The sequence below is a fragment of the Eurosta solidaginis genome, chromosome 1 (assembly GCF_040869045.1).
Source record: "Eurosta solidaginis isolate ZX-2024a chromosome 1, ASM4086904v1, whole genome shotgun sequence".
NCBI lineage: Eukaryota > Metazoa > Arthropoda > Insecta > Diptera > Tephritidae > Eurosta > Eurosta solidaginis.
The window spans coordinates 89,181,129-89,194,250 of NC_090319.1; the positions used below are offsets into that span (position 1 = coordinate 89,181,129).

Genomic DNA, 13,122 nt, shown 5'->3' on the forward strand with positions numbered 1-13,122 from the left:
CACTATAGACTTGATCGGTGGTAGCGTTTAGCGTTTTTTTCGATGTCCTATTTAGGTCAACTTAAAAAATCGGTAGTCTCAACTGAAAAAAAGTTTATGTTAGCATTGCTGATCCTCTCATCGGTATATCCGTCGGCCTATTTGTCTGAGTGGTCATCTTCACACGTTTTCCTGCAATAACTTTCATTTAAAGAAATGTATTGTAATAAAATTCAACACACTACTTGTTCTGACGGCGACTAATACTCCTGTAAATATATATATGTAAAAATTATTTCAAAATGATATATAATTCTGTGATAATTCAATATTTAACGGTATATTTCCGTCATTTATAAAGCAACAATCCTAAGCTTTTATATGAACAACTTCGTAAGGTTGACTTAAAAACTGTATTTATAAATTTTGAAAACAAGAGCGTGGTAAGGATTAACAAAGCCGCTCGAATATTTTGAAAATCTTTGCCTTGTACGAAAACGGTTGAAGATATGTTGATATTACTTATAAAAATCTTTCCATCTCAAAATGGAATTGCCGTAGGCAAGAATCACACAACCACGCTCACTTACTATATAAAAATGAAAAATATAAATTTAGAATACACATTCAAATTCGAGATCTCTATCATCTACCCATTTTCCTATGTATTTAGCCGAAATGTGATAGCTGGATATGACCAGCTCATCAAACATCAAAAGATCCATAAAGCTACATGGCTGTCACCTGATCGAAAAATATGGTATGGGGAAAATTTAAAATGTTACCAAAATTCGCCAAAAGACAGAAGGTTTCAATATTCAGAGAGTGCTCAGATTCTAAAGGGAAGTCGTCTACGTCATCTTAAACGGAGGCAGCGTTGAAGCGCCCAGCGAAGGTGATAATGTTTCACCTACACAATAATTGCGATTATAGAACTGATATCTGTGTCACAGATTGACAAAGCTTCGAAGGGAGATGACTCTCTTTCTTTCGTTCCCTTTTCTTCCCCTATACCTACTACCGACTTATACTAAAACCTATTAAAAAACAAAATAATTTCTGCCTCTACTTAAAACATCTTTCACAAAAAAAAAACGGCAAAGTTTGGAAACGCCCTAATAAGCGGAGAGAGCGATGACCACACATGCATACTTTACCAGAATATGAAAACAAATGAAATGTGAAACGCTTGAGTAAATCAAAATGCACAAAACTTAATAGAATACATACGACGAAAGGTAAATAAAAGCGAGTGAAATTTAGTTTAGCCTCAGGGGCGGAGGAGGTGGAGAATAAAGAAACGAAATGTGTTGGATGTGTCGCATATTAATTTCAATTTACACCGAATAAAAGATGATCTGGCGCTAAAGATACTCGACTATGTACTTTCATTTTCGATTTTGTTTACATACCATTTTTATTCACTAAGCCATTTGTTTATATTCGTAAAAGTTTTGTAATTTTTATTATACTAAAATTTCAGGTCGCCCTGAAGCGTCAACAGGCAGTGGAGAATGCCATTGCACTCCGTTTGATGGCCACCAAAACAGGCAAACAGATTGATACGCTGCCGGAAGGACAAATTTTTGGTCTATCTGCGAGTTCTATTGATGATGGCATTGCGACAGTGGGGGATGTCAATGGCAAACAAAGGCAGGAGCATTGTACAAAACCACCAAAACAAATACAACATGTCGCGGAAGATCTCAGTGCATCCAATTGTGGTGGAGGCGGTGGTGGTAGTTCGAGTAATGAGGCAACAAGTGAGTATGCGATTTGGAGTTGAAATACTAATAGTTCTTCACAGGCACGATGAGAGGGGGGGAGAAATGGGGGGATTCCCCCCGGGCCCGGGGTTTTCTCAGGGGCCCGCGATTTAGAGGTACTAAGACATTTTTTGTTAATTCAGGAGAGTCTTTTGTTGTTCCATGTGCAAATTTTAAGCCGAATTTCAAAAGCAACGAATATTGGTAATGATTTTTTGCCAGGGCCTGAGGAGACTATGGCGGACACCGTGGTGTGATGGTAGCGTGCTCCGCCTATCACACCGTATGCCCTGGGTTCAACTCCCGGGCAAAGCAACATCAAAAATTTTAGAAATAAGATTTTTCAATTAGAAGAAATTTTTCTAAGCGGGGTCGCCCCTCGGCAGTGTCTGGCAAGCGCTCCGATTGTATTTCTGCCATGAAAAGCTCTCAGTGAAAACTCATCTGCCTTGCAGATGCCGCTCGGAGTCGGCATAAAACATGTAGGTCCCGTCCGGCCAATTTGTAGGGAAAAATCAAGAGGAGCACGACGCAAATTGGAAGAGAAGCTCGGCCTTAGATCTCTTCGGAGGTTATCGCGCCTTACATTTATTTTTTTTTTTATTCTGAGGAGACTATAAAAACCTCAAACAAAAATGTCTTTCTCAGGGGGCCCGCGATTTAGAGGTACTAAGACATTTTTTTTTATTATTCGTCGAGGTCACCAAAATTGTCCTGTGATTGTCTTGACGAGGCATTTCCTACCTCGTTGTTAAACAGAATCTTGCCAAATGGAGAGAAAGTGGAGCGTGGCTGGTTAGTGTGGAGTGCCAGTAGCAATGCTTTTTATTGCCTACCATGTCGCCTGTTAAGCACCAATACTTTAAGTCGACCTAAAATTTGTTGTCCTGGCGAATATTCGAAATTCCAGGTATGGAAGAAGCTATATGATAAACTGCCATCACACGAAAATATTCAAGATCACATTAAATGTTATATTCAATGGCGAACTTTACAAAATCTAATTCAAAAGGTGGCTACAATTGATACACTAATCACTGAAACTCAAAAGTGGAAAGAAATTTTATATAGAATTTTGGACATTATTTTATTTTTGGGTGAAAGAGGCCTAGCTTTCAAAGGCGAAAGTATATATTTTGGTGAACGAAACGATGGACATTTTTTGGGCATCTAAGATCTCATAAGCCAATATGATCCGATACATAGGGGGATTCAAGGGGTTGTGTACCGCAATATATAGCTTCTCCAACCCAATTGTCAACCTCACCTTCGAGCGGCGAATCCCGTTTCACTAACAGACGAGGCTCTTGGACCCCAAGCTCCTCATGGTTTAATGTGGCCATATAAATCGTTCCCGAGATAGTCGGGCCAGCACCTTAATGGTGCTGTTACCGGAGCGTATCGGATCTGTGTCCGACAAAGGACCATCACATCGATAACACTCCCCGCGGCCTTCGGGGAGTAACCTAATCGCTACAACAACAACTACTACGTTCATTTTGCGCTAACTCCATTTCAAATTTTACAATTCAACAGCGGTTTTGGCTTTCGTGAATTGAAACCAAAAAACTGGTCAGAAAATCGCTGATCTAATTTACCACACTTGATTGAAGATTGTCGTGCACAAGGGTACGATAACGGCGCCAATATGAAAGGTGCTTTCAACGGACCACTACGTCACATTCTCGACAAAAACTCGAATGCTGGTTACTCGCCTTGTGCAACCCACAGTCTCAATTTATGTGGTGTTGATGGTGCATGCTGATGTTGTACGGCTGCATTTTACTTTCTTCGGAGTTGTACAAAAATGTTTTACTATTTTCGGCAGCACTCCACAACGATGGGACATCCTCAAAAAAAATGTACCGAGCTCTCTTCATAGTCTTTCAGCCAAAAGTCAAATTTGACTGCGCAAGCATACGGCGATGTTACCGGCATTCTCAAGTACATCAACAAGTTCGAATGTATCTTGCTGTCCTAAATTTGGTTAAAAATACTGACTACCATTAATGAAAGAAACGTGGTCCTCCAAGCTAGAGACGCCACCATAGATGTTGACGTCCGAAATCTAGATACCTTATTAGCTGATTTGAAGTTGATCAGGAACCAATGGGAAACAATTTTAAACGAATGCAAAACAGTTGCTATTCAATTGAACATCTTGCCAAAGTTTCCGGGCATTCGAAACAGAAAAACGCAAAAGACGTTCTGAAGATAATTTAGTGGGATGATTACGAATGATTCAGAGTCTGATTTTAAAAACAATACATTCCTTGTGATCGTTGATTCGTTAATCACTGGCATTACTGAACTAGACGTTCTCCTTTTTGTGGCAATTTGAAGACATGGATGAAACTACGGTTCGGGCGAGCGCAGCAAAATTTGTCGAAAAATACAAGTCGGACATTTCTCAAAGCTTAGAATGCGAAATAATTCACTTGAAACACATTTACCAAGCAAATTTTGATAAAGGTCTGTCACCATTGGAATTGCTAAATGCCATCTATGTTCAAAATCTGTATACAATTATCTTTTGCACTATACCTGTCACTGTAGATAGTGAAGAACGTTCCTTCAGCGTCCTTTCAAGAATCAAAAACTTTCATAATCGTGTTCACCTCAAGAGCGAGTTTCAGGACTTGCCACGCTTTGTATTGAAACTGGTTTGGCAACACAATTAAATTTTGATATTATTAAAAAAAATTTTGCAGCGAAAAAGCAAGAAAAGCCACTCTTTGACATCCGAACTTTCTATATTGAATAATTAAAGTTTATAATCATCATTAAATTTATCAGAAATGTATTAAAATGTTACCAAATAACTAGAAAAGATTATTTGAAACAATATGTCCCGGGCCCGGATTTTCTCTCTACGGCCCTGGTTCCATAATAATAAATGTCCCCCAATGGGTAAAGGGGCTTAAAATATTTCCGCGGTAGGCATTTCCGTCGCAAGAGGCCACTAAAATCCACTGACCTAAAAGGTTCGACATGGTCATATCAAGTCATTCTCGATATAAATACATAAATAAATACAAGGCACGATAACCTACAAATTGGCGGGGGCGGGGCCTACACGTTTTTCGCCGGCCCCGGAAGGTACCTGCAAGGTATACTCACTGTCCATAGAGCCCCCCAGCCTCTACGATAGTACGAAGGAGAGAGTACATATCTTGGTCGCAAACCTGGTTAACTTATCTGCACGAACGTCTGAAGGAGTCCCAGTATTAAACCCTATAAGCTTATACTTGATCTGTTTTTTTTTTATTTATTGCTTCACAAACAAACCGGTGTTGGCGTTGTTGTTTCTTTTTCTCCATTTTTTGTTCTTTTTTGAGCCTCCAAGTAACATTTGCTCTCTTTCAGTGAAAAAGTCATTATATAAAATACCATCTCACATTGTAAAAGAAGACGCGATCTCTCACGCGAAAAGCGTGCCACACTGTCCTAACTAAGGTCTGGTTTATTTGGCAGTTTTAACTTTAACACAAATCGGATATGTCTAACGAAAGGTGAAGTCTTAGCCTTTCTAGCGCAGGAGAGGAACACAGAACGTGCTCGATCGTGTTGTCCTACAACTTGCATCGATAATTTCGTCCTACATCTGCTAACACTGATGATCCGCCTTGTCGGCAAGGTGGTCATACATACTGAATGAATCATTCACTCATGTAACCCCACTCTCCTTATAGTCTTAACAGTGATTTTTCTGCGCTAGGTGATAGATGAGCTGTCAAATTAGAAACCACTCAGTCAAAGTTTGTTTGCGAAGCTCATGAAGTCTTTTACTTTATGATCTGTAATGTGGACTTCACACTCATTACCTTCTCCAGGTACATATGTCACTGATATTTCTATTTAGTTAGGAGACAGAGCCCTCAGGCTTAAGCTTTAATCCCTCAATAGCAGCTTTCGCCATTAGCAGAAAACTCCCAAGATTCCTTTTGTTGTTGTTGTTGTTGTATTAACGATAGACACTCCCCGAAGGTTTTGGGGAGTGTTATCGATGTTGATGGTCCTTTGCCGGATATAGATCCGGTACTTTCCGGTAATAAATCACCATTAAGGTACTAGCCCGATCATCTCGGTAACGATTGATATGACCACAATAAACCTTCTAGGCAATACCGTCCCCCCAAACTTCCCAATCCGGGCTTATCAATCCCTTGAATCTCCAAGATTCCCTTCACTTTCATTCAACGGTCAAAAGAAGTTCTATGAACACCCAAGATGAACTGGCGGCTAAATACGGAGTATGAACCCAAAAGGGCCTTGTACTGTTTGCCTGAAGTTGGGCAAAATTTGAAGTCTGAGGCCAGAACTGTAACAGTGGAGAAATCAGTGATTCCACCGAAGTACTTGGTTACTTTAGATCCAAATTATAAGATTACCTTTTCTACATGAAAGGATTGAGTAGATAGTCAAATCGATAGGAGCTTCTACATTTCTGTGTATACGGATGGTACCAGACTAAGTGTGTATAGTAGTAGTGAGAATCTTTGTTATATTCTGGGTCATGTCCATACACTTAAGTGACTCCTTCGAATTTAGCGAGCGTGTTTCAATTCGAAGGATTTGCTATACATTTTCTTGTTATTGATGTTGCGATAAGGACACTCCCCGAAGGCCTCGGAGTGTTATCGAGTTGAAGGTCCTTTGCCGGATGCAGATCCGGTACGTTCCGGTACCAAGCCCGACCATCTCGGAACGATTTGTTATGACCACATGCGACCTTCTAGGCCATCCCGCCCTCCCATCCCCTAGATCCATGAGGAGTTCGGGGTCGCCAGAGCCTCGGCTGTTAATGAAACAGGATTCGCCAGGGATAGGTGAGGTTGACAATTGGGTTTCGAGAAGCTATGTATTGTGCTGGCAAGCTGAAAGGGCTGCGCTACACAAACCCCTTGAATCCGGTATTTTAGTCGCCTCTTACGACAGGCATACCTACCACGGGTATATTTTAACCCCCTAACCCGCTGGGGTTAGGGTCTTCTCGTATCGCTTGGCGGCTCTTCAAATCTCGGGTCTACACAGACAACATACAAGTAGGTTCAAAATTGCGTTTAATGCGTTCGAACCTGGCGATATAACCAGACACTGTACTGTTCGAGCGGTGAAGATTCTTGCTCCTCTGGCGGTATCTCTCAGCAATGCGAAGTGTTATGAAATCTCTGGCCTTTATACAACTACTAAGTAAGATTTTCAGATATTTGAAAAATAAATAGGATGGATATATTCAGACTATATGCGATAGCCACCGATCACTGTATTACGATTCACGGTTGGGTTTGAAATTCAATACCTCACCACACTTTCGGAAAATCTTATTCGAGAGCCGCTCGTTAATCAAAAAGAACTAGCCTGGCAAACTTTTCAAACATTTGAACTCAAAGAAATGGATATAGTTTGACTGAACTCCCATCTTTCAAATATTCCCTTGACGACTTTTAAGTCTGTTTGGACGCGATACACCAATACACCTACTGATCACTTGCCTCACCACACCTCTTGACTGAGCCATACATTCCTTAAAAATAAATTTTCTATGAAGTTTCAGAGACCGGACGGCATTTTTTATAACTGCAGTTGTTCTTTCTAGATCTCTAATATTCCTATTTTGCTTCGGTCGTGGTACCGACAGCAGCTTTGCTCTCAAAGAATGTAAAAGAGAGCGTGAGCAGCTGTGTCGAGAAGAAAGCTCCTTTACTCTTCCGCAAAAAATATTAATATTTGATTTTCACCTCTATTTTTCACTTCACATTCTCAGGTACTTCAAAGATCTCATCCACCACGCCTTCACCGCCAATCATCTCCCAAAGTGCCATAGATATGTTGGCACAGCTATTTCCGCATCGTAAACGCTCAGTTTTGGAATTAATATTGAAACGTTGTGATTTGGATTTGTTACGAGCTATTGAGAGTGTGACACCAAGTGAAGGAGGCACATTGATGGAGGTGCCAACAGCGGTAAACTCTACCACAACACTCAACTCCCATGGTGTATCGGCTGCTACTACAACAACACCCATTCGAAGTGCATTCAAACCGGTGTCAGCTGAAGTGGTAAGATTGAGTTTGGTCACTGCCCGCCGAAGTGTGCCAGTATATTATCGACTTTTAAGCTTTACTTTTAAAGTTCACAATGAAAAATTGAGAAATACTTGATTCTCAAACTTTATTTATTCGAGGTTCGATAACTACACAAGCTTCGAATTGATAATTTTGAAAAATTCAAGCAAAATTGAAGTTTTTCCTCTGATCATGGTGGAATCACCAGGTGAAGTAAATAAAAAAAAGATAGAAGATATATGCTATCTGAAACGGTAGGGATGTATTTTCAACGGTCAGAAGTGGGTAAAATGTTTACCCGCTTTGGAAAAGTAGGAGTAGAAAAAGAAATGCCTTGCTACGAAAGCCTTACATACTGTTTTTCCCAGCATATCAGTGCCACCTAATGCCAATAAAAAAGGGATACACAGGACCAGTGCGAGCTTATATTACTTTGGGCATCGAATAAAATGAAAACACTTAAACTGTGATGAGTAGTAAAATTCAATAAACCTCAACTTCAACTGCAGTTGAAGCTTTTATCGAAAAACCGGACATAAGTGGGAGAGGTGTTATCCATTATATAGTTGAACAGTAGGAACTTTGCGCACTTAAATGGGTTTCGGGTTTGATGAAAAGTTTTACAGTCACACTTGGAAGTGCTCGTAATATTTTTAAATGTGTTTCCATCTGCTCTGTTGATTGGACATTGACAGTCGGAAGTGAAACATATTGTTACGAATGTTAGCAACACTAAGGGATACTGCCATCTCTATGCCGATGCTAAGCATTGATGTGAATGCACATCAATAATTTAATCATTTTGTCTACACGCAGCGGAGAAGAGATGCACAAACAAATGCAGATATCTTATCTGAGATGCTCCTAAAGGTATGCAATTGTGATTGTGGAAGTGTCGCTCACACATTCAAGCGCATGGGGTATGAGAGAAGCTATAAAAATTATAAATCTGTAGTTGTAGCTGAGAAATTTATAACTAACTAGTAAGTTCTGGAATTAGAAAAGCCTAGAAATATGCAACGACGAGGTCGGACAGTATAAAAAGGCGACAACAGTGGAGGCGAGAGATCAGTTTCATTTGAGCTATCAATCAGTTTGGTTATTAAGCAAGCTATTCGTTGCAAAGTATAAGTGTTATTGTGAAGTACTTTAATAAAGGCCATTTTTCCATTATTCAATATTGGAGTTATTTATTCAACAGTTTAGCGATACGAACGTTGGCAGAAGATTGCAAATAAGGGGAATTGCAGTAAATTCGTTACAATATGACCTTCTAACACATATATCATACAAACTTGATCAGAAGATCTCCCAAAAGCTCTTGACAGTTTAATTCATGATGTATTACTAATGTTCCCAAGTTACTATTTACTAAAATATGTCAGGGGATATAATAGGAGTCGGCCTAGAACCAGAAAGTGCTAATCCGATGGAGCCGGATTCATATATTCTAAATTACAATCCATAACTGTACATTACTTTTATCTTAGTAGTTTAATTTTTAGGCCAAAACAACAACAGTGAGTAACAATTTTTTGTAACTGTAATAAGAAATCCATTGTTTCAGCGAAGTGTTTACATAAATAAGGCGTAATACGACAGTTTTGGTGTTCTTGCACATTTCTCGAAAGTCTTCAGTAGCACTGCATATGCGAAAATCCTTGTTGGATATGACGTGAATTCAAAGAGTTTGTTTAAAACAAAGACCTGTTTAATTTTTTTTGGAACAAATTAAACATACTTATATAATGGAAACATCAATAATATGAACGTGATAGTTAAGCAAAACCATACTTATGGAAGCCAACACCAAAGATACCCAAATATGAATCTCTGTTTATGTGAAAAACGTACTAAAACTACCATATTTTACTCCTGAAAAATGCAAAAAACAACACTTTTTCGGGGACAACATTAGTGAACAATTTTCAGATAGCCGAATGACAGAACAAAGAAGAATTTAGAGCGAGACAATTGACGGCTTACTTCACCTGGTTACTACACCATGGCCTCTGATATTTTTAATTTTTTCTCAATATTTTTTAAACCTCCCTCCATTTCTATTTCAAACAGTATGCTCACAAATCTGGTCTTACCGTGGGTAATACTGCAGCAGCTACAGCCACGCCCACTATATGCGCTTACCCAAAATGGTTTGTGCCGTTATCGTTCCCCGTTACAATGGGTCATCTATCGAATTTGGCGCCACGTTGTACGTTACCCAACTGCACTTGTATGGAGGCTTATCACCTCAACTGATGCCGAAACATAACAATTCAGATGAAGTTAAGCATTTCCTATTAATATGTATTTGTTTATTTGTAAATATTTCCTTGTTAAACACATTATTAAATAAATATATTGCATACGAGTTTGTGTTATTTTTTACAAAATATTGACTATGGATATAGTCTGTGTGACGATCGCTGATTTTTAAGTAAGATTGAGGACCGAAATCTCTTGCACATGAGTTATATTTCCAACAAGGTACACAGCCGGGGTTGTCCAGAATATTGAGACACACGATATGGACACGTCATTACTTCTATCACCACTGGGGGGATAGACACTCGTGAGCTGTAACAGTTCCTATGAGCATCTAATACCAACAACCGGCCAAACAAATTTCGAATAATTCGCAAGACAGCACAGCGCTAAGAGATCCGCGTGAAAACTGGGATCTGACTATGTCCGGTTACCTTAATAGCCTTTAAAGAATGTAGCATGATGCCTACCGCGTGGGAGTTTAAGTACTCGTCCGACCACGCACGAACGCACTGACCCCGCTTGATTGCGGCAACGGAAATTTTGTGGTGGTCGGGAGTCTAAACTTCTAAAAGTTGCCATGTTCCTGATAGTGGACAGCGATACTCTACCAACGTAGGGTTGCCTAATGCAACTTAGCACCCCTGTGGTAATTTAAAATGGCCATAAGGTCAATTGACATTATGCCCCTTGACCTTATTAGAAACGTTGCTAACCATGTACAAAGCAATTGGCCTGCCACTCATGAGCTACGCGTCACAAGTTTGGTCGCCAGGTCTTACAAACACATACCGGAAAAGGCTACAGGCCTGTAAAAATGCTGCAATCAGAACTGCCACCGGATTGCTCTTTCTGACCTCGAACATCACCTACAAAGTCAGGCCAAAGAGCACAAAGAAATGCTGAACAGACAGTTTTTGCTAAATTGTCACAAGCCAGGACATCCTAGCAAACAACTGCTTGATCTAGTACCGCCTTAAAGGGGGTTAAGGGAACATCTCCATAAGCACACTAACGAGATCCGGCACCTGCCAACACAGACAAGCAGAAGCAGGCCCTAAGCCAAATCCACACAGAATCGGTAAACGTTTTTGTTAAGACGCGCCAGGTGAACCCCGTTATTAATATGCAATATCCTACCCTTGCATAAGAAGAAAGCACACTACCTATGGAGACACGAGCCAGCCTGGCCCAACTTCGCTCTGGATACTGTAATAAGTTAAACTCTTACTTGTCCAGAATCAACACCGACATACGTAATGTATGTACTGCATGCGATGTGTCCCCACATGACCAACCATATTTTCAATTGCAATGTGGAACCCGCCTCTAACACCAATCCTCCGTATGGTCCGCCACAGTTGAAACAGCCAGTTTCCTTGGACTCCCGTTAGAGGACTTTGATGACAATTTTTGAGTGGTCGTGCCCATTGAATGGGGCGAAGCACTTTTAATACAACAATATAAACCTTATTTTACCCCTCCACTCTAATCACCATAGAGAAATGAGGCGTAGTCAGCCTTAACAGCTCCTAACAGCGCTTTGCATGAACAATTGGCAAGAAAAATCTCGATCACCTGGTAGGAGGGGGGTCAGCCCTGCGCATCCACCTCCGGTTCGCAATTCGGGCAAAGAGATCCGCCTGACAATTGCTAGCTCTGGCCCTATTACCTGGCACCCAGATAATACTTTTGGAATACTAGCTCGATGTCACGATGCTCGAACTTACTATTTGGGAGATACCAGCGCTTTAATTGCCTTCTGGCTGTCCGAGAACTCTTTAAGATCACAACCGGATATATGCGGCACTGGATAGTATTCTTTCCTCCGCCCCTAAGGAAAGGCTGTTTTGGCGGGCAGCCTTAACTTTTCTAAGTCGCCATATACCGGACAGTAGACAGGGATATTCTCCCAATTTAAGGTTGTCCGTATCCCTGTAAAAGGTCCCGCAAGGTGTCTTAAAATTTTCCCATGACGAGAATTACAAGGTCGTCAGCATAGACGAGCAGCGGGTTAAAGGGCTTACTATATTCCTGCGGAAGGCAAATCTGTCGCGAGAGGCGACTTAAATCTTCGGTTCTGTAGAGATTCGTTTGGTAAAAAAAACGTTCCAGAGCCAGTAGGGCTGGTACCATTCTGACGAGCTTGCAGTCTGAGCAGTCTGTTGAAAAATAGGACCAGACTTGAATCGACTCCAGTTCTGTTAATCTTACTCGATATCAGTCAGCAGGGCATTATTGAAAGCAACTTCGTTATCAAGAAATTCACCCAGTACGAACTCGAGTAATTCTTTTATCTGTTTGACAACTGAATGGACAGCAGTTTCATGAAAGTAGCGATAGAATATAGATCGAGTAGGTTCACCAATGGTTATAACTGTAAAGAGTCATGCTGTTTGCTCCTAAGTCATTGGAAGAGACGTGAGCGCCCTTTCCCGCCTTCGGCATAAAGGTGACTTTGGCCTTATTCCTAGACTTGGAAACATATCCCAGCTTAAAATAGTAGATAGAAGGCAGTTAGACGAAATTAATCCCTAGAGATATCTGCAGCTGCACAGGGCGGCTCATCGCTCATTGTGCAACTGTCATCTATCTCTCACAAGTAACTCAAGAGAGCAGGATTCCCAGAGATAATTTTCCTGAGCCTCTCCAGCTGCTCGCTCTCTCGCCAAGGGCTATAATTCCATCAATAAACTCCAAAAGGTAATGATAAATCCTTTTCGATGCAGCACTTCAATATGGTTGAAAGAGTTCATTGAATGCAGTGATATGATATTTATTGCAAGTTGCTTGATCAAAGGTAACCCAACGCGAAGACAATTGCGGTGTGAAATATTTACAACAAAAATGTTTTTTTATTTGCCGCCGATAAAGTGGCGCTCAAAACAAAGCAAATAAACCGAATAAAAGCAGTAAATAAAACCAGAGTTATTGACAGTAGTTTGTAAATAATATTAAACAAAAACAAGTAAGGGTGTCTTAGTTCGGGTGTAACCGAACATTATATACTCAGCGTAAACTTCAATTGTACATTTCATTTCAG

General features: G+C 40.4%; 1 protein-coding gene across 2 annotated transcripts in view; it reads left to right on the forward strand.

Annotated features, from left to right (window-relative positions):
• dmrt93B (doublesex-Mab related 93B) overlaps nucleotides 1–10,107 on the forward strand; it is a 75,634-nt gene extending 65,527 nt beyond the window's left edge. For both annotated transcript variants that reach the window (XM_067759051.1, XM_067759050.1), the window contains exons 2-4: nucleotides 1,463–1,742; nucleotides 7,513–7,808; nucleotides 9,888–10,107. In XM_067759051.1, the coding sequence (XP_067615152.1) occupies nucleotides 1,463–1,742; nucleotides 7,513–7,808; nucleotides 9,888–10,073 (762 nt within the window). In that variant the 3' untranslated portion in view covers nucleotides 10,074–10,107. The remainder of the gene's footprint in view (nucleotides 1–1,462; nucleotides 1,743–7,512; nucleotides 7,809–9,887) is intronic.
• The last annotated feature ends 3,015 nt before the right edge of the window (nucleotides 10,108–13,122 follow it).